General features: G+C 52.9%; 1 protein-coding gene across 2 annotated transcripts in view; it reads left to right on the top strand.

Annotated features, from left to right (window-relative positions):
• Positions 1-21,506, top strand: part of NHSL2 (NHS like 2) — a 122,499-nt gene that overhangs the window by 87,447 nt on the left and 13,546 nt on the right. The window contains exons 1-2 of one of the 2 annotated variants that reach the window (XM_067548508.1): positions 1,331-1,375; positions 20,895-21,047. In XM_067548508.1, the coding sequence (XP_067404609.1) occupies positions 1,333-1,375; positions 20,895-21,047 (196 nt within the window). In that variant the 5' untranslated portion in view covers positions 1,331-1,332. Of the gene's footprint in view, positions 1-1,330; positions 1,376-20,894; positions 21,048-21,506 lie in introns of those variants that run through there. The other variant, XM_067548507.1, reaches the window with a different exon arrangement.

The raw sequence follows: 21,506 nt of genomic DNA, 5'->3' as shown, positions 1-21,506 counted from the left end.
CTGTGTGGGGGCAACTCTGCCCGTTGGCTGCAGAGCCGCTGTAGAACTGCAGCTCTGGCTGGAATCTGAGCTGGCGTACAGGCACAGAATGCATGAGCCCCAGCAGCTTGTTGTGTGACGAGGAAGGACAGCTTCACATTACTGCTCCCTGACTCTCTCACCCATGGCGCTGACTCACTCTGTTTCCTTTCCTGGGCTGATAACACTTGAGGTGAGGGAAGTGAATCTGAGCATGCCTGTTCCCTCCCAGGCTGGTGAAATGCAAGTAACTGGTCTCCTGCTGTGTCGCTCTTTGTAAGGGTCAACGGGACTTGAACCCAGGCCCCCAGGGCTATTAGCCAGCCTCCCGCTGGCACCGGGCTACAATGCAGAGAGGTTGCACACCACAGCAGGTTCTGCCTCGAGTAGTCTTTGCCATCCCTTGTCCTTGTATAAGCCCATAGGGCAGACCAGGAAATGTACAGGTAACAGCGCTGAGCCCTAGCTTGCTGTCGTGACTGCCCTGCTTATTTTATTTCTGCACACTCTGCCTCTGAACTTCAGCTCTGACTTGGATCCTGGCTCGATCCAGGACCCCCAGCCAGTGCCCAGATACCTTCTATTGACCTGTGGCCAGATTCCTGACTCTGGCTTGACCCTGGAAGGGCTCTGTCCCCTGGCTTCCGTTCCTGCCCCCCTGTGCCCAGGATCCTGGCAGGCAGCCAGCGCCACAGGGAAAGGGGTTTGTTCACGAGCCGACAGGACTGACTGACAGCAGAGCTTTGGGGATGCGGGGTTTGGACAAACCCTGCGTGGCGAGCGGGATGTGCCCTGGCAGGTCATTTTGGAGACATGCTGTGAGCCAGCTCCACAGAGGTGTTGAGGTTCTTCACGTCCACTCATAACACCTCTGAGGATCTGGGTCTGTGAAGCTTCTCCAGCTAACATGAGCCGAGCCACCCCCCTCCCCCGCAGCCCACATGTGCCAGGCGCTCCCTACCGCTCCCTGACCCCTAATGAGGTATTGTCTGGGGGATCAATTAGTGAACTACTGGTGATTAGTTCATGGTTAGGCAGCATTTGGAAGGAGTTTTGTTATTGATTAGCAGTGATCCTCGCCTCCTGACCATCAGCCTGGGGAGAGAGCACAGCTGTCCGGTCTGTGCTGGCCCACAGAGACACGGCAAAGCTGACCACTGACTCCTGTGCTCCGTAGCAAGCTCAGCTGCCCCCTGTATCCCCTCGTTGGGCTCAGAACACAGCTCTGGGATATCTCCATGAGTGGAATGAGCTCTCTCCCCTCCCTGAAGGCCTATGTTAGAGCTGAGCAGGATTCAGGGAGAATAGCCTGGGATGGAGGCTGGCGAAGGTCCCAACAAGCATGGAGACTCTTCCAGTATGGAGTGGGGGGAAGGGCGGGGCTCTGCTGGACCATTGGGCTCCCATGACCTGCCAGAGGGCACTCTTGTCAGCACCCCATCTCCTGCACTTCGTGGGCTCATCCATGAGAAGAGCAGGCCCAGGCACCTCAGTCTCGGGAGCTCTCACCCTTCACTGCTGTTGAGCTCAGTCAGTCCTGAGCTTCATAGATCCCAAGGCCTGATGGGACCATAGCGATCATCTCGTCTTACCTCTGCTATGGCACAGGAATCTGCCCAGCATCATTCCTAGATCAAATCACCCCTTCACCTTCTCTTTGTCAGACTCCAGGAGCTCAGTACATTTAGCTTATTTCTCTAAGGCAAGCTTTCTAATCCTTTAATCATTCTTGTGGCTCTTCTCTGACCCTGCTTCAATTGATCAACATCCTTCTTGAACTATGGACACCAGAACTGGACCCAGGATTCCAGTAGTGGTCACATAGAGGTAAAATAGCCTCTCTGCTCCTACTCGAGATTCCCCTGTTCATATGTCTCAGGACCACATTAGCCCTTTTGGCCACAGCATCGTATTGGGAGCTCGTGTTTAGCTGATTATCCAGCATGACCCCCAAATCTTTTTCAGAGTCCCTGCTTCCCAGGATAGAGTCCTCCATCCTGTTAGCATTGCCTACATTCTCTGTTTCTAGAGGTATACAGCTACATTTAGCTGTATTAAAACATATATTGTTGCTTGTGCCCAACTTATCAAGTGATCCAGATTGTTCTATATTAGTGACCTGTCCTCTTCGTTATTTACCACTCCCTCAATTTTTGTGTCATCTGAAAACTTAATTTTATGTTTTCTTCCAGGCATTAATAAAAATGTTAGTTTAGGCCCTCGAACTGATTCCTGCAGGACCCCGCTGGAAACACACCTGTTTGATGATGATTCCTCCTTTACAGTTACATTAGGAGACCTATCAGTTTTTAATCCATTTAATATGTGCCATGGTAATTTTATATTGTTCTAGTTTTTTAATCAAAATGTCTTGTGGTTCCAAGTCAAACGCCTTACAGAAGTCTAAGTATATTACATCGACCCTATTACCTTTATCAACCAAACATGTATTCTCATAAAAAATAATGAAGTTAGTTTGAAAGGATCTATTTTTCATAAATCCATTTTGATTGGCATTGATTATATTACCCTCCTTTATTTCTTTATTAATCGAGTCTTGTATCAGCTACTCTATTATCTTGCCTGGGATCAATATTAGACTGACAGACATATACTTACCTGGGTCATCCCATTTATGCTTTTTAGATATTGGTACAACATTTGCTTTCTACCAGTCTTCTGGAACTTCATGAGTGTTCTGAGACTTGTTGAAAATCAACATTAACAGTCCAATGAGCTCCTCAGCCAACTCTTTTAAAACTTTTGGGTGCAAGTTTTTGGACCTGCCGACTTACACTATCTGCTGCTTTGTTATACTTGTAAAAGAAAAGACTAGCAGGATCTTAGTCAGGGGGACAAGGCAATACGCCACATTTATTGTAAATGTAAGAATATTAAAAAGCAGTCACATTCGCACACGCATTCATACCCAAGAAGTTCTGCAAGCTGGTGTCATATAATTACCAGTCCTTTTATGTGTTGCTTGAGCCAGCCTAGTGGCAACTAGGCTGGGCACGAGGAGGGAGCCAGGCCTCTGTCAGTTGCAAATCCGATGCTCCAAGATGACAATTGCAGAATGAGACCCAAAGTTTCCATGTTTTTACCCCATCTTTTATACTTGCTGGCTCTCATGTAAGTCTATGGGCCCTGTTGTGTCTGCTGCCTCTGGGTTCAGTATAGTTGTTAATCGCCAGCTAATTGCAAGCATGACTATTCTCTTATTTCTATACTTTGTTTGTTCCCAGGGTGGATCCTTCTGTACTTTAGGGTCATTAATTTGCACTTTAGGGTCGTTGATAGGTATTCTTCAGCTTTCAGGGTTAGGATGGCAGTTGGTATCTTCACTCCCCTTTCTATTGTTAGAGCAATTTAGGTTGGTGTCTTTTTATGCCCTGCACATACATTCCTCACTCACACAAGAGAATGTATCAAGATATTTTTAGGTTCAATAGTTCAAGTTTCAGGAAAGAGCTCACTCACTTCAAGAAACTAACAAGATGGAGTCCACTTATACCCCACTAAACAGTTCTATACCATTATCAGAACAGTAAAGGAAACATTTCTCTCTACCTCAATCTCACTTATACAATAGAACAAGGAGTCTACTACATCGGATTTGTTTGCACAGCTCCTGGGGATGGCTCACAGTTTCACATCCTACAGAGATACTAGTGTAATGGAAAGGGTGTTATCATAGAATAGGACATCATTTGTTTTTCCCAAACACAGAACAGAAATATTTATTGATAATTCTGCTATTTACATTGCTAGGATTCTTTTTGTTCCTAGTATACTTTATAAAACCCTAACCCTTATTGTCATTAACTCTGCTGGATATCCATTTCCCCTTGTGTCCCTTTGCTTCTGTTGTCGATTTCCTACAATTCCTTGCTTCTGACTTCTGTTCATTTCTATCAGCTTTCCCTTTATAACATTTGTTGATATATCATTTCTACGTCTGTTTTCACTTTCCCTCTAAACCAGGTCAGTTTTTTAATCAATATGGAAAACTTTCTCGATTGTGGCTTTTTGGACATATAGTAAAGTATTCTTAAGCTATTCCCAGTTGTCATTCAGATTGTTCTGTTTAAATTCTTCCTCTCAGCTGACTTGGCTCATAATTGTTTTCAGCTTTGTGAAATTGCCCCTTTTTAAAGCACCAAGTATATCTAACACTGGACTGGAATTTATTCTGTTTGCATATTATAAATGTGATCACACCCTGGTCACTTGTACTTAAGTTACCATTAACTTTTACTTCTGTGATCAATTCCTCTTCGTCTGCCACAATGCGATCTAATATAGAATTCCCCCATTGGATGTAACCGACTGGCATTAGGAAATAGGAAATGACTGCCTGCTCTGGAGTTTCAGCACTTCCTGCCTATCTCCAGCTTGCCTCCCGTCCCGCAAGGCCCGTGGGCTACCCCTTCTGATGGTCATACCCTGCAGGGTGAGAGGGCCACCCAAACCAAAGAGGAGGAGGCAGCCCTGAGCTCTGTCCTACTTCCGAGGGTGGGGTCAGCAGGATGGGGCTGAAGAGACAGCAGCTGGCCTGTTTTGCTAATGCTGCAGCTCTCCGATGCCTCCCTGCATCCTGTGCAGCGCCCTACTTCCCCCTTCTCCTTGTACCAGAAAGGCCGTGGTTCAGCAGTGCGGTTTGTGCACATGACCATCATCAGTCAGTTGGGCCAGGCTGAGGGTGGGGCTGGAAGGAACCCACTGCTCTGCAGCAGCTGCCGCCCCTGCTCCAGAGGCGCCCGGAGCGGCTAGGGCTCGCATGCAGCCCAGGACTGAGCGGGACCGGGGGCCAGCGGATACGTAAGCAATGCGCCTCATACTCTCACACCCTGCTCCCTGAGGCGGTCGTGTCTGTGGGGCAGGTGGTCAGTTGAACTCCTCTGCAGCTGCCTTGCTTGCGTCTCGGTGTTTGAAGGTGCCGGGGTCCCAAGAAGGGGTGGGAGGTGGGTGCCCCTGCCAGGCGGCAGGGAGCTCTGCGAGTTCAAGCAGTGTCAGGCTGGGAGCCAGCTGCGGCTCTCGGCAAACGAGGGCTCAGTGTCTGGACTGCTGCTGTGTGTCCAGGCACTACTCTGTGGCCAGTGTCACTGATTTAGGCTCTGTGCTCGGCCTGGCTCAGCGGTGTGCCGAAGTGGCGCAGTGACAGCAGGGCGGTGCCAGCCTGGGGGGGCCGGGCCAGGAGCGGACTGCTACTGCTCTTCTCTCGGTCCCCATGGTATGGGCGTGCCCAGTTCCCCAGCTGTGTTCTTCGTTCTGCAACGGGCGCTAGGCGGGGCAAGTGCATCAATCTGCTGCATGCCTGGAAATGGCTGTGACCTGGCAAACCCCTCACCAGGGCGAGTGCCCCAGGGACTGCCAAGGCAGCTGCTCTCAAATGGTGCCTGAGTGGCCTGGGCACACCCTGCAGCTGCTGCCGGCCGCAGGGCCAGGGGCTCCTCTGACGGTGTAACCTGGGCTTTGCTATAGTAGGGGGAGACCAGAGGGTCAGCACCCAGTCGAGGGGTATGGCTTCCCAGTGCTGTCCCCAGCCCAGCGCAGCCCAGGGTGGGCACTCAGCCCCTCCAGTGCCCCATGCTGAGCCCCTCCAACACCACTATCCTTCGGTCTGCTCCCTGGAGAGAGAGAGCTCTGATGTAGATTGTCTGGGTGGTTCTTGTAGTAGAAGCAAAACAGTCACCGCTGACAGCGTTTCCCTAGCCTGGCCCGCCCACGCCCTGCTGCGAGCGTGCCCTGAACCTCATGGGACAACTTGGGTGGAGCCCGTCAGGGCGGGTCAGGCAGTGCAGCCACCCAAGGACCCTCCCGAGAGGCTGCTTGCAGGGATTTGCCTTGCGTGGGCGGCCGCTGGGGGATATCAAAGAGCAGTCGGTGGTGCTCAGCATTGACAGTAATAATAACTTGACGGTTAAATGGGCAGCTGGGCCCATGCTCTCAGCTCGATGCTGGGGCACTCTCCGCCTGGTAGAGACACGCGCCCTGGTGTGATCTGTCCAGCAAGGGGGAGGAGAGAATGTACGCTCCAGCCACTGCAGGGCTGGTGTGAGCAGGAGCAGCTCCATGTTAGTGCTGCCCATACGCTGGCAAGCATGCCGTGGGGTGATAGCGTGTCCCCTTGCAAAAATGCAGCCCGCAACCCTTTCCTCCCTGCTGGGCAGGAGCAGCTACTCGCTGCCGGCATGCTGCGCCCTACGCTGCAGCAGTCTCGTAATCGCACATGCATGCCGCACCAGCTCTCCCACTGGAGTGACAGACTATGGGTAGGTAGGTAGGCAGTAGGTAGGGAATGCGCTGTGGGGCAGGATGGGAGGATGGGAGTGCAATGTTGGGCGCCGTGGGGTGGGGTAGGATGCAAGGTTGGGCTCCGTGCTTCCACCCACGTGCACGCACGCGTGCGCACCCGCGGACACGTGCACACCTCCCGCCGTTGGTATGGAAACGAGTCAAATTATTTTAAGAATAAAAAGTCTTCTGCAAAGTGCCGTCGTCATGGCAACGTGAACCATGGCAGGAGTGAGCGTCGGGCAAAGATGGCAAGTTTGGTACGAACTCCCTGGCTCAAGTAAACCCACGGGCCGGGGGGGAGGGGCACGGCCTGGATAGTCTCCAGGAGCACAGAACTTTCTGACGGCCACTTGGTGCTGGGATGGCAGACCTTTGAGGACATTCCTCCCTCCCACCAGTGGGGCCTGTGCCCCCCAGGAGCAGGCTGTGAGATTGGGAAGCACCTGGGTATGGTAACTGAAGTGATGGAGTCAGCCTCCCGCCGACTCCAGTGGGAAGTGGGGCCGGTGCTAGTGATGTTCAGTCCTTTGGGGCTGGGGCGGACGACCCACGTATAGAAACGGTGCAACCCATGGGGAGAGCACAGGTCTGTGTGTCAGTGTGCATTTCCATGCTCCTGTCTCTGGCTGTGTCTGTCTGTCTGTCTCTGTTGCCTGGCAGCCAAGCAGAAGAGCATTTTTGTGCTAACCACGCCCAGGCCAGCAGCGCAGAGGGGCCCCTTCTCTCCCCAAGCAAAGGGGTCAGGGAGGTGCTGGGGTGGGGGGCAGGGGATGCCTCCTATTGCTCTCCAGCGACCCCCCTGGCCACTGCAGGAACAGGGGGGCCAGGCTGTGGAGGAGCCGTGCCCCGTCTAGTCGTCTCAGAGGATGCTCCCTGCAGGGAGGGGCTCTGAGGGAAGACAATTAGCAGGGGGAAATGTGGGGTGGGGGGTCAGAGACTGGAGGACCATTCTAGAAAGAGGGCCAACCCTCCTGGGGTTTGGGAGCCCCCTAAGCTGTGTGGGGCTGACGCAGCATTTTATCCATCCCCATGCCCAGCAGCCACTCCGCCTCCCACGAGCTCTGGGATGCCCATGCTGGGGCAGCAGGGCCTTGGCTGCGTGGTGACACCTGCAACCTTTCCCTAGAACTGCCTCCCCCAAAGGAGTTCTGCTCCCTGCAGCCTGCCCTAGAATTGCTTTCCCTCATTTCCTCTCCGGCACTGCTCCATGGTGTGTGCTGCTAACCAGCTGGTGCGTTCCACCCCAGAGGTGGCTGCATTTCATCCGTGGGGACAGTGATGCAATCACCTTGTTGGAGTCAGTCTGTAATGCCGCACCTCACCCTGAGGCCTGGGAGGGCACCCTGTCAATCAGCCGATGGCACTAATTAGGATCAGGCTTGTGGTGCAGGGAAGGGCTTTCTGCAGGCATCACAAAGCAGTAGGGTGCCTATTATGTTTGCAGACAGATGGGTGCATCTGAACTGATTGGTTTAGGGTCAGGGAATCTGGAAAATACCAGCAGGGAGGCAGCTGGAGGGGGCTGGGTTGGTGATGGGGCCCAGCTGTGTTTGCTGAGGCCACAGGGAAAGTGTAGGTGGTCTGCATTGCTTTAGGCATTCCCATCTCCCGTGTCTTTCTAGAGCTCCTGAAAAGTCCTGAGCAGTAGGGTGGGGACTGGCTCTGTCCCCTGGGGGCACCGCTTTCCTGGCCTGTGCCAGCACCTCACTCCCACCATCATGAACTCGTATGAGTTTGACTCTTGAGGGATTTATCCCTCCCCGCCGTGAAGGGGCTAAACATGGATGCTGAGAAAAGCGCTCTACTTTGCAATGGGAGGGTTTTCCTGCAGTGGCGATGAGTGATGGGGCCCAATCCTGCACTCTGTGTGCACTCACACCCCCCCGCTGCTCCTCTAGGGCATTAGCTACGAGAGATCGGGTGCTGAGCCAGACTCTTCCAACAGGCAGGCCTGATCCTGCGAATGGAGGGTGAATCAGCCCCTCTGGAACAGGCTTCAGGGCTAGTTTTCTGGATGCTCTGCTGCCCCTGAGCAGCCAGGCGAGGGTGGCTGGTTGATGCAGGACAGGGAGTGGGACTGCTGCATCCTGGTTAGGATGACTCTGCGGCCACTAGTGCAGGCTGGGCGCTGGACAGGCAGCAAGACCCGCAGGGTGTGTCTGTGTCAACAGTCTCCAGAGAGCCTTCCCTTTCTCTTCACCCTAGCCTACCCCTTTTCTTCCACAAGACTGCTCCAGGTCGGCTGGGATTTCATAAAGCCGGATTCCTCTGGGGCGGGGGAGAGGCAGGACAGTCCCTGGGCGGGAGCTGCTCCCAGAGGTGCAGGGACCCCGTCACAATGGACCATAACAAGGGGGGGTGAGGGGAGTTACCCAAGGAGTTTGAGGTTTCCGAGGGTGCTGCGGTTTGGGCAGTTCCCTTTCGCTTCCTGTTTTACCCAGAGCACCTGCTCCCTCTTACCCAGGCCAGTCTGTGGGCGCCTGGCCCCTGTAGGCACCAGCTGCATGGCAGGAGAGCTGGTATGGGAGCTGCTGAGTAGTGCTTGGAGGTGGACTCAGAGCTGCCAACCCCAAGAGTGCCAAAATCATGAGTTGGGCCCCCTGGCTCCCAAGTTGGCTTGAAAATCAAATTTTAATAATAATCAAGGCTGGGTCTTTGTATTGGCCTTCCGGCGTCAAACAGGAATGGGATCCCCTTTCAAGCTGTTCTCCACAGCCGGAGGGCTAGGAACGTGCCCCTTTTAGCGCAAGCTGAGATTCTCACCCAATCCTTGGACTCCAGGAGCTGCAGCTTTAATGAAATACCAAATGTTGCGAGATGTGTGATAAGATGTCAGTGCTGCTGAACTGATCAGGACCCAGGGCGCATGGGGGCCGTGGGGCTGGGGGGGGCGGGTTTCTGACCCATTCTGGAGATTTGAATTTGACTCAGCGTTCAAGCGTGCTCGGTTCTGGCGCTTGCGTTTGGGCCCCGGCATTTACATTCTGCCCCACCAAAACCGAAAGGCGGGGCCTGCTGTCTCCATTGACTGGACCTGGGCTCACCTGGCTCTCTCCTGGCCCTGGACTGGCAGGGCTGGCAGTGAGCGTGGCTTTGGTTGGCTTTGTTTAATGCTCACGTAGGCGTCTGTGTGACTCAGACAACAATGCCCTGGATAACTCAGCCCTTAAATGCCCGGCTTCGCCCTCAGCGAAGTGGTCTGACGTGGTATGGGAGGGGACTCGTCCAGGCCCTGGTGTGGGCAGACTATAGGGGGCGCTGCTCTCCTGTCCACCAGGGCTTCCCAAGCAACCCACCCTTGGCTGTGTGCGTGGCCCTGACTTACGAATGTGGCTCTGGCTTCTTTCCCCTGGCCTCCTAGCGGCTTGTGGGGTGCATGGAGAAGTGAGGCCAGCACGTGGCTTCCAGCCCCCAGCTGCCCCTGTGCTGCTGTCAGGAGCCCTGCACCCCTTGGGCATCCCAGGGCAGCCAAGCCCAGGGTAGACACAGACTTGGTGAGCACAGGGGCCAGGGCAGCCATGGTCAGAGCTGGACTGAGGGGTCATTTGTGGGAGTCACTTGCAAATCGTGGGTGTGTGTGTGTGCACCTGTATGTGTGTGTGTATAGCAGTGTTTGTGTATATGTGTGTGTACACCTGTGTGTGCACATACCTGTGTTCTGTGCATGCCTCTCCATGTGTATGTGTCTCGGGATACCTCTGCCCATGTGTGTGTGTGCCTGGGTGTGGTATGTGCTGTGTCCATGGCAAGGACCTGAGGTGGAGGCGGAGGCTGAAGGACAGGTCCTTGGAAAATGCCCTGTTCCTCCGCAGGCCCGCAGTGCCAGCTCCATGTCCTGGCTGGAGCGTGGTGCATTGTGGGAAGGAGCAAAGCCCTTTTCCTCCCACGAAGAGCCACAGGGTCCTGCTCCAGGCTGGGCAGGGGCCAGGCCAGGCTCGCCAGTGGCCTCATGGGACCATGGGCCCCTTGCGCAGTGCAGGAAACGGGCTGGGTCGGGTGCTCATCGGGGAGCCAGACAGGGCGTCCCTGTGCTGGGCTTCCCGCAGCGACAATAAGACAGGAGGCCTCCCGCAGCAGCTGGCACCATTCGTCTGCCCTGCAGAGATCAGCGCCCACGCAGAGCGGGTGAGAGTGGCAGGGACTCGGCCTCCTTGGGCCAGGGAGGGAGGGACCTACATGTGTCGGCCCCCAGCGCCCCCCCAACCTCGGGGTGTTGGGAGACCGAGACTGGCCACAAAGTCTGGCTGTGGATCCAACCACCCCCAGACTATGGGGGGCGGTGCAGGCCCTGAGCCATAGTGGCTTGCAATGCTGTTGGGGGGCTCTCCCAGGCTCGGGGCATGGGGCTCTGTGGGCCTGTGTCTGCAATGGGACTGGGCACAGGGCAACCACCGCGGGAGTCAGCCGCACTTGGGGGGGAGGGGAGAGATTAGGGAGGTGACACGGCCCCACCCAGATTCTGCCAGCTCCCTGCTTGCTGGTGGGATGTGCTGGGATGGAAGTGCCCCCTCCTGCCCCCAGCCAGTGCACAGACGCTGTGATGGCCAGGAGCCACGGGGCAGCCTTGAGCTGCCGGGCTGGGGCAGGACCCACAAAGCCTGCCTGGGAGAGAGGCACTGGGTAGGCTAGTTCTGCAGAGGGTCTGTGATCTGCACACCTGGCAGAGGGGGCAGAGAGGTTGTGATCTCTGCGCCCAGCAGAGAGGCCAGGGCACACGGTGCAGAGGGGCGTGGATGTGCTCAGCAGAGGGTACAGAGGGGCCAAGGCATGTCCCGCAGAAGGGGCAGAGGAGCCGCTGGGGTCAGAGGCATAGCCATCAATTTGGGCTCCCTACAGCACTCAGCATCGCCAGCACCGGGCTCTAGGCCTGCTGGGCAGAACTCTCCTGCCCCTCCCGCCCCTGGCCATCCCTGTGCTAATCACATGGGCAGGAAACCATTCTCAGCAGGAAATCTGCTTCCCCTTCTGTCCAATCGCCGCTCTGCAAAGAGAGCTGTGTATGCTCAGCCCAGCACCCAGTGCATGGCCCTGTCCGCTTCCTGGGGGAGTCTCTTCTGGCAGGGGGCAGGGAACCTGTGCTGTTACGGAGCATATTTAGCGTGCCCAGGGCTTGGTCCCAGTGACATGCGCCCACCTCAGGGCGGTGTGCAGCACCTGTGGAACAGCTACACGCATGCCAGGAAGGAATCCCCTTGGGCCTGGCGGCAGGACACAGCTACCCTTCCAGCAGTTAGTGGGTGTCACACAGGTGTGCTGCTGAGCCCAAGAGGTCACTGGCACCCCCCAGTGGAATGCCTGATCCACTGGATCAACCCGCCTGCCCTGGCCCCCCCCCCAGAACCCGCGATGGCTCAGTGCATCAGCCTGCCATAGTGGAGCGAGGGAGCCCGAACTTCCAACAGGCTGATGATCCCCTCCAGGATGCCTGGAATGTGCCGCCCCAGACCCAGCAAAGCCGGGCTAAAGCCTGGGGAGGGGGGCGTGGACTGCCTTGCTCCATCACTGTGCAGCACGTGCCTGCTGGGGGCTGCCCAGGGCGTGGGAGAAGGGGGGAGAATCTCTCAGAATGCACCTGCTCAGCCACCCCAAAGCCTGGAGGAGCGATTGCTGAGCCCTGGCGCCTGGGGTCGCTGACCCCGGCTGGCCTCCCCGGCAGCTGTGCAGGCTCAGGAGGGGCTGGCTGAGGAGGCTGTGATGCCGTGTGGGAAAAGCGTTGGTAACAGCGGTCACCATCCCAGCGAGCGACCTGCGGAGAGAGCAGAGCCCCTGGCTCTGCGGCACTGAGAGGGAGATCTGCCACCCCAAAGAGAGCATCACCTGCCACAGGCGCCCTAGAGCCACCCCCGCACTTCCCTAGTGTTGCCTGCCGGGGTGGGATGCACGGGGCTGGCTCTCTCAGGCATTCACGTGGCACCCTCCCTGCTGTGGGATGAGTCATGCCCATCCCTGGGATGTCGTCTGTCTGTCTGTCTGATCCAGGCGTTCTCTGGGACACGCCGTGTTCTGTGGCTCTAGTCAGCTGCCTGTGCTTCCCAGGGCTGGGCGTGTGCATCTGTGCCCCCGCGCTGCCTGGAGCTGGGCTGGGCCTACCCTGCTGGCATGAGCCCGTTGTAGGGCTCTCTCTTGTCTCCTGCTGCCCGGGCATTGTATGTGCTGGGGCAGGGGGCACAGGGGGTGCTGGGCTTCACATCCTACCCTGTCACGCCCAGCCTCTTATCAGCCCCAACATCTGTGTGATTACCAGCCGCCCGGGGCTTCCTTCCCTGACTTACTCACCTCCTGAATAAGGCAGCCGGGGGAGAGGCAGGCCAGTGCTGGGGCTGTGTGGGGGCTGTCTTGGGAGGAGCTGGGGGTCCAGAGGGGAGACCTCTCTCCTCAGAGGCACCCTCTTGCCCAGAGCCTCCCACCTTGGCCATGAGCTCAACACCTCTTCTTGGGGAGCTGCTGTGACCTGTCCACATATTCCTGCTGCTTTCTGACCACAGTGGCCCAGGCTCCATTTGCTGAGGCCAGGGCTGCAGAGATGGGGTGATGGTTTGGGCCTGGACAAGCCCCGTGTGTGACCGGAGAGTCCCATCATTGGGGGAGGGGGGGGCACTGTGTGCACAGCAGGGGCCTGGTGTGATGCTATGGGGCAGAGTGCTTCGGTGGAGTTGGAGTCAGTGCTTTGCTCCCCGTCAGCATGTTAGGTGCCCCCGAGAAGGCCTCGCTGGTTGGGTTTGCCTGATGACCAGGCTGGGGCCAAGAAATTCCTGAGCTAATTCGCCCCTTAACAGTGAGTGGTTTAAAAAGAGCCTGGGATGGGGCAGCTCGAAAGGCCAGGCGGGTTCTGCTTTGCTGGGTAGAGCCCCCTCAATCCCTGCCCCACTGGGAGGAAGGTCTGGAGGCTGGAAAAGAGCGCCCAGGCAGGCTGCACTGAGATGCAGGGGTGGAGGAACGGGGGCACACGCCAGGGTGCACAGGCCGGAGGATCTGAGCGCGCTCAGGGTTTGTGGAAGGGGGAAGGGTGGCCGCACACCCGGCACAGTTTATCTTACTATATTTTAATTTTAGCAGTGCCAACCAGTCGTTGGAAGGGAGGGGCAGACAGCACCCACCAGACCAGGCTGGCTGAGCCGGAGCAGCCCCGGCTCCCTTAACGCAGCTCCGTGGTGCCTCTCAGTTCTGAGCTGGACAAAGTGCGTGGCGCACAGCCCATGGGCACAGCCCGTGGGGTGCCAGGCCAGCTAGCCACCCCAGCTCGAGCCCAGGTGCCAGGTGGGTCCGAGCTTGGGTGCTTGCCAGAGTCTCTGCTGGAGCAGCAATGTCCACACTGCTCTTTTTGCCACACTGGCTTGAGCCCCACTAGCGTGAGGCTGTCTGCCCAGGCTGGAACTATGCCCACCAGCGGCAGCATCACATGCCATGACACACTGAACAGCAGGGATGGCTCTGCCTCTCTGTGGCTGTATCTGGCCGGTGCAGGGCCTGGCTCTTCGTGGCTCTGGCTGGCCAGGGCGGGGCCTATTGGGCTATGAGAAGGCCCTGGTTTTGCAGCACTGGTGCAAGTCCTGGTGTGAGTCCTAGTGTAAGCCCAGCATGTATGTGTGCAAGGATGGGAGTGATAGGCATGTGTGCTCAAGAGCCAGTGCTCTGGCAGAGTGGAAAGGCCCAACCTAGGTCGCCAGGCAGCAGCACCCACTCTGAGACAGCGGCAGTCAAACAAGCAAACCAAATGTTGGGAATCATTAGAAAGGGATAGATAATAAGACAGAAAATATATTGCCTCTTCATAAATCCATGGTGTGCCCACATCTTGAATACTGCGTGCAGATCTGGTATATTGGAATTGGAAAAGGTACAGAAAAGGGCAACTAAAATGATTAGGGATATGGAAAAGCTTCCATATGAGGAGAGATTAATAGGAATGGGACTTTTTAGCTTGAAAAAGAAATGACTAAGGGGGGATATGATAGAGGGTTATAAAATCAGGACTGGTGTGGAGAAAGTAAATAAGGAAGTTTTATTTATTCATTTTCATAACATAAAATCCAGGGGTCACCAAATGAAATTAATAGGCAAGAGTTTTAAAATGAACAAAAGGAAGTATTTCTTCACAGAGCACATAGCCAACCTGTGGAACTCCTTGCCAGAGGAAGTTGTGAAGACCAAGACTATAACGAGGTTCAAGAAAGAACTAGATAAGTTCATGGAGGATAAGTCCATCAATGGCTATTAGCCTGGATAGGCAGGGATTGCTGTTTGCCAGAGGCTTGGGATGGATCACTTGATAAGTACCTGTTCTATTCATTCCCTCTGACGCATCTGGTATTGGCCAGAAGACAGGACACTAGGCTCAATGGACCATTGGTCTGAGCCAATATGGTTGTTTTTATGTTCTTCACAGGTGGGATGATTTGCACAATTGGAATGTTAAAATCAGTGGATACACAACCTATTTGGGGAAGGCTCAAGTGGGCAAAAGGGGAGGGGGAGGAGCACTGTCAAAAATGGCATTGCCTGTTCCCAAGTCACTGATCATTTGGAAGAAAATTTTCTTGAATGCTTATGGATCAATGTCCTAATAAATGAAGCACAAGATGGGGTGCTAGTTGGTGTCTGCTACAGACCACCAAATCATGGGACAAGTGGCTCCTTACGCACCTATCTATAATGAGTAGGGGAAAAGAAGCGTGATCACGGGGGACTTCAGTTTGAAGTGACAGGTGCTGGAGGTCTCATGCTGTCAGTACTAAAACATCCTTGATATTTCTAAGCATTATAGAGATGACAATTTCCTAACTCAAAAAGTGTTTCAGCCAACACAGGGAAATTCTATATTAGAATTTGTTCTAATAGCTGAAGAGGAACTGATCACAGAACAAAAGGTTAATGGTAGCTTCGGTACAAGCGCTCATGATTTGATCACATTTATAATGCGCAAACAGAATAAAGCCCAGACCAGTAATATCTATAGTTGGTGTTTTTATAGCAACAGTTTAACAAAGATGAAAACAATTATAAGCCTCATCAGCTGGGAGGAAGAATTTAATTAGAAACATGTGAATGATAATTGTGAATTGATTAAGAACATCTTACCAGTTGCCCAAAAAGCCACAATCTCACAACTGAGGAAGAAGGCTGCAGTAGTTAATAAAGCCAACCTCATTTGGAGGGAAAGTAAAGGCAGATGTAAACAATTAAAAAATAATACATAACAAATGGATGAAAGGGGAAGTTGATAGTAATGAATATAGATCAGAAGTTAGGAATTGTAGAAAATTGCTAAGGGAAGCCAAGGGATATGAGGGAGAAATCTATGGCCAGCAGAGTTAAGGATAATAAGAAAGAGTTTTTAAAATTTACTAGGAACAAAAAGAATCCTGGCAATAGTACTGGTCCATTACTAAATGGAAATGGTAGAATTATCAATAATAATACAGAAAAGGCAGAAGTGTTCAATAAATATTTCTGTTCTATGTTTGCAGAGGGGAAAAGGGGAGATAGATTATATAGTCTCATCATAGGGTGATGGTAGCATTCTTTCCAATTTTAAAAGAGCTGGCTGAGGAGCTCACTGGACCACTGATGTTGATTTTCAAATGTCTTGGAGCACTGGGGAAGTTCCAAAGGACTGGAAGAAAGCTAAGGTTGTGCTAATATTTAAAAAGGGTAAATGGGATGACTGGGATAATTCTAATCCTGTCATCCTGACATCAATCCTGGGCAAGATAAATGGAGCGGCTGATATGGGACTTGATTAGCAAAGTACTAAAAGTAATGTAATTAATAAAAATCAACATGGGTTTATGGAATATCGATCCTGTCAGACTAACTTGATAGCTTTTTTGATGAGATTACAAGTTTGGTTGATAAAGGTAGTAATGGTTGCTGTAATATACTTAGACTCTGTAAGACACTGACTTGGTACTGCACAATATTTTGATTAAAAAAACTAGAAGAATATAAAATGAACAGGGCACGCATTGAATGGATTAAAAAGTGGCTAACCGATAGGTCTCAAAATATAACTGTATATAACTAATAATCATTGAATTGGGTGTGTTTCCATTGGGATTCTGCACGGATCAGTTCTTAGCCCTACACTGTTTAATATCTTTATCAATGACCTGGAAGAAAATATAAAATCATCACTGATGAAGTTTGCAGATGACACAAGTATTAAGGAAGTGGTAAATAATGAAGAGGACAGGTCACTGATTCAGAGCGACATAGATCTCTTGGTAAATGGGTTGCATGCAAATAATATGTGTTTTTAATACAACTAAATATAAATGTTCACATCTGGGAACAAAGAATGTAGACCACACTTACAGCATGGGGGACTCTCTGGGAAGCAGTGACTTTGAAAAAGATTTGGGGGATCATGTGGATAATCAGCTGAACATGAGCTTCCTGTGCGATGTTGTGGCCAAAAGAGTATATGCGATTCTGGGATGCATAAAGAGGGGAATCTCGAGAAGCAGCAGAAAGGTTATTTTACTCTGTGTTTTGCACTGGTGTGACAACGGGTGGAATCTTGTGTCCAGTTTTGGTGTCCACAGTTCAAGAAGGACGGTGATAAATTGGAGCGGGGTCAAAGAAGAGCCATGAGAATGATTAAAAGATTAGAAAATGTGTCTTATACTGATAGACTCAAGGAGCTCAAGCCGTTTAGTTTAACAAAGAGAAGTAAAGGGGTGACTTGATCCCAGTCTGTAAGTACCTACATAGGGAACTATTGAATAATGGGCTCTTCAGTCTAGCAGAGCAAGGTCTAACACGATCCAATGGCTGGAAGTTGAAGCTAGACAAATTCAGACAGGAAATAAGGCATAAATTTATAATTGTGAAAATAATTAACTATAGAAACAATTTACCAAGTGTTGTGGTGGATTCTCCATCACTGACAATTTTTAAATCGAGATTTGATGTGTTTCCAAAAGATCTGCTCTAGGAATTATTTGGGGGAAGTTCTCTGGCTTGTGGTATGCAGGTCAGACTAGATGACCACAGTGGTCCCTTCTAGACTTAGAATATATGGAGCTGTGAATGAACGGTGCTGTGCTATTCTATGTTGTTGTAGCCGTGTTGGTCCCGGGATATGAGAGAGACAAGGTGGGGGAGGTAATATCTTTTATTGGAACAACTTCTGTTGGTGAGAGAGAGAGACGCTTCTGAGCCACCCTGAGCTCTGCTGCATGTCTGGGAAACGTATTCAAAGTGACACAGCTGAATTCCAGGCGGAGCAGATTGTTTAGCATAAGTAGCTTAACACATAATTCAGGGGACCGTTCAAGGTGAAGTGGACTGTTAACATCTCTCTAGTCCATAGAGGGGAAGGAAAGGAGGAGAAAAGAAAAAGAAATAAACAAGGCAGCTTGTGGAGGAGTTGTTTCTGGGTCACAGGTTACAGATTGTGGCAATAAACTGTAAATCCAGTGTCTCTCTATTCAGTCCACGATTTTTTGTGTCTAGCAAAGTTATGAATTTAAGCTCCCAGGTTTGTCTTTTGAAGGTGTTGTGCAGGTTTCCTTGGAGAATGACAACTCAGAGGTCAGGTGTACAGTGATTGTTTTGTGGGAAGTGGTGGCCCAGGAGTGACAGGGTGTTTTTGTCTTTTATCATTTTCCTGTGTGAGTTTATTCAAGAGCGCAGTGATTGTCTGATTTCACTCACAAAGTTGCTATTGGGGCATTTAGTGCCCTGGCTGAGGTGACCACATGTTGTGATAGGTGTGTGTAGGACCCATAGATCTTGAAAGGGGCGTTGTGGGGGGTGTTGATCATTGCGACGGTGGAGAGATGTCTGCAGATTTTGCATCTGCTGTTCGGGCAGGGTTTGGTGCTGCTGTGAGTTGGTGGGTCCTGCTCTGTGGGGAGCTGGCTTCTGATGATGAGCTTGGAGAGGTTGGGAAGTTGTTTGAAGGCCAGAAGAGAGGGTTCAGGAAAGATTTCTGTCAGGATGGGGTCCCCACTGAGTATGGATTCCAGCGAGACGTGGTAGGTGACAGCCAGGTGTGTGTGGTCAGAGTGGGTTTTATTTCTGTGTTGAAGCAGGTTCTCTTGATGTACTTGGGTGGCCCGTTCCATGATGTGTCTACTTCTCGGATGGGGTGTCCTTGTTTGGTGAAGGCGGTTTTGAGCGTGTTAAGGTGCATATCCCAGACTTGCTCCTCCAAGCATACTCTGTGGTATCATAGAATAGATTCATAGAAGATTAGGGTTGGAAGGGACCTCAGGAGGTTCATCTAGTCCAACCCCCTGCTCAAAGCAGGACCAACCTCAGCTAAATCATCCCAGCCAGGGCTTTGTCAAGCCACGCCTTAAAAACCTCTAACAACGGAGATTCCACCCCCTCCCTAGGTAACCCATTCCAGTGCTTCACCACCCTCCTAGGGAAAAACTTTTTCCTAATATCCAACCTAGACCTCCCACACTGCAACTTGAAACCATTGCTCCTTGTTCTATCATCTGCCACCACTGAGAACAGCCTAGTTCCATCCTCCCTGGAACCCCCTTTCAGGCAGTTGAAGGCTGCTATTAAATCCCCCCTCATTCTTCTCTTCTGCAGACTAAACAAGCCCAGTTCCCTCAGCCTCTCCTCATAAGTCATGTGTCCCAGCCCCCTAATCATTTTTGTTGCTCTCCTCTGGACTCTCTCCAATTTGTCGACATCCTTCCTGTAGTGGGGGACCCAAAACTGAACACAAGGCTCTAACTGAGACCTCATCAGTGCCAAATAGAGAGGAATAATCACATCCCTCGATCTGCTGGCAATGCTTCTACTAATGCAGCCCAATATGCTATTAGCCTTCTTGGCAACGCGGGCACACAGTTGACTCATATCCAGCTTCTTGTCCACTGTAACCCCCTGGTCCTTTTCTGTTGAACTGCTGCCTAGCCAGTTGGTCCCCAGTCTGTAACTGTGGTATCTGAGTGCCTGGCTGTAGATAACAGATTTCTTGGTGTGTTTGAGGTGGCAGATATGTGGGGGTAAGTGTTGTGATCTGTGGGTTTCATGCATAGAGGTGTCTGTAGGGTTCCATTGTTAAAACTGATTGTGATGTGCAAGAAGTTGATGCTGGTGTGGAAGTGTCCCAGAGAGAGTTTAATGGACAGGTGTTGACATTGTGGTGGAAATCTATGAGGAGTTTAGGTCTTCTGTCCAGCACATGAAAATACCATCAATGTAGCTCAGGTTTTGTGGTGCATTTGTCCAGGAAGAGGTTGGCATCTTGGGGAGCCATCCTAGTGGCCAGGGCTGGTCCCATGGTTTGGACAAAGCGTTTGTTGTTGAATGTAAAGTTGTTGTTGGAGAGGATGAAATGGATGAGTTTGGTGATGTGTTTGGGGTGGATGTCTGAGTGTTGTCTGTCATTGTGTGGGCATTTGAGGCGGGCAGCAGTGCTGTCATTGTGAGGGATGTTGGTGTGTAGGGAGGTGACATCCATGGCGGCATGGATGATGGTCCGATGGAGATTACACACATTGCAGAGGTTCTGGAGGAAGCCGGTTGTGGCCTGGAGGATGCTGGCCCTTTGTGTGGTGAGTGCTTTGAGGACGGTTCTATGGGTCTTGATATTCCTTCAGGAAGAATGCCAGGGCCAGCTACGATGGGTCTGCCTGAGGCATGGTTTGGGAGGCGTGTAGGAGGTCCCTGGGATGGGTCGTGAGGGTTGAAGTTGTTGAGTTTCTCTTGGAGGTGTCTGTGACAAGATTTGATGATACTCTTAAATCCCTGAGTGAACAGGGGTGTGGGGCTGTGAGTTCTTTAGAGCTGCTGATGTCGGACAGTTGTTGGCTGGCCCTGTTGACGTAGCCATCGCGGTTGAGAACTACAATGGCAGGCCTTTGTCTGCTGGTTTGGTCACTATGAGGTGGCTGGATTTCAGGGACTGTGGCTATCGGCTGGGCCTGGGGAACGTGTGGCGGTGGTTCTGGGCCGCTGCTATTCAGTGCCACCTAGTGGCGTCAGGGTGCAGAGCAGGCCGGAAAACCCAAGGCAAGCTCAGAAAGCCATGTGGCGTAGGGTCAAACAGCGTCTGCGGGGCCCGGTGGGGCTGTTCTTTCCTTTCCCAGGATTTTTGTCGGGAAAGTCCGTATGAGCGTTGTTGAATAGAACCCCCATGCTCCAGAGGGGAAACTGAGGCACCCAGCGAGCGGCGGCAGAGCTGGGAACAGAAACTCGTTCTCCTGGCTCAGTCCTGTGCCTCTCCTAAGGCCATGCTACTGCTTCAGGTCCTGGGCTAGAGGCTTGTCAGTGTGCAGGGCGGGAGGGAGTGTGGGCTGGAGTTGGGATCCGTGACTCAGGACTGCAGGGTTTTGTTCCCAGCTGAACCATCCATTCATCACATGACCTTGGGCAGATCTCAGCCCCACTTTGTCTCAGTTTCCCCCTCCTAACATAGGGATAACAATATTGACGCCACCACCACCACCACCACCAGGGTTAACTTGCCCTTGATGAAGGGACCGTGTGCCGGGTGTGCATGTCGGGGCCTCAAGCTCCTGGCTCCCGGCTCCCCCTTGGCTGGGAAGGGCCGAGAGGGTTTGGGGATCTGCAACCCGTGTCTCACCCTCCTCTCCTCTCTGCAGCAACCTCTAACTTGGACCTGGCAAGCAAGAAAACAGCCCCTTCCAGACTGCCATGGCAACAGCCCGTAAACGTGTTCCTGGCCTCAGGCAGGCCGCCCTGCATGGAGGAGCTGCACCAGGAGGCCCAGCTCAATCTCCAGAGCTTGCTGCAAGGTACCACATGCCGTGGGGAGAGCCAGGCCTGGAACAAGACGCTACCTGGCTCTCTGGGTGGCACACCCCCGGACTGGGCCGGGATGGGAAGGGGGGAGAGGTCCATGGGATGGGGGCCGAGACAGTGGCCAGAGACCTGGCTGTGTGCTTTGTACGGGATCCTGTCCCCGGCCTGTCTCCAGATGGGACTGGCTATGGCTATCTTCCCTCCCACCCCCACCTGCCCATCCCAGCACCATCCGCTGCAGCCTATGCCGTGCTGCTGTGGTGGTGGACGGGGCCCAGAGTGAGCTGGGAAGGGTGCAGGAAGATGCCTTGCAGTGCATCTGGCACAGGGCTGCCCACCAGGCAGGACACGTCACAACAGGGTGCAGTGCCAGGAGTCCCCAGCAGAACGAGCCTCCTCTTCAGGTTGCGGCTTCAGCAGTCATGGGGCTGGGCGGAGGCTTTCCGGCCCCA

This window comes from Emydura macquarii, unplaced genomic scaffold, assembly GCF_026122565.2.
Source record: "Emydura macquarii macquarii isolate MOO-44397 ecotype Brisbane River unplaced genomic scaffold, CSIRO-AGI_Emac_v2 contig_1253, whole genome shotgun sequence".
NCBI lineage: Eukaryota > Metazoa > Chordata > Testudines > Chelidae > Emydura > Emydura macquarii.
Note: the sequence above shows the minus strand (reverse complement) of the source record. Positions and strands in the feature narration are given on the sequence as shown.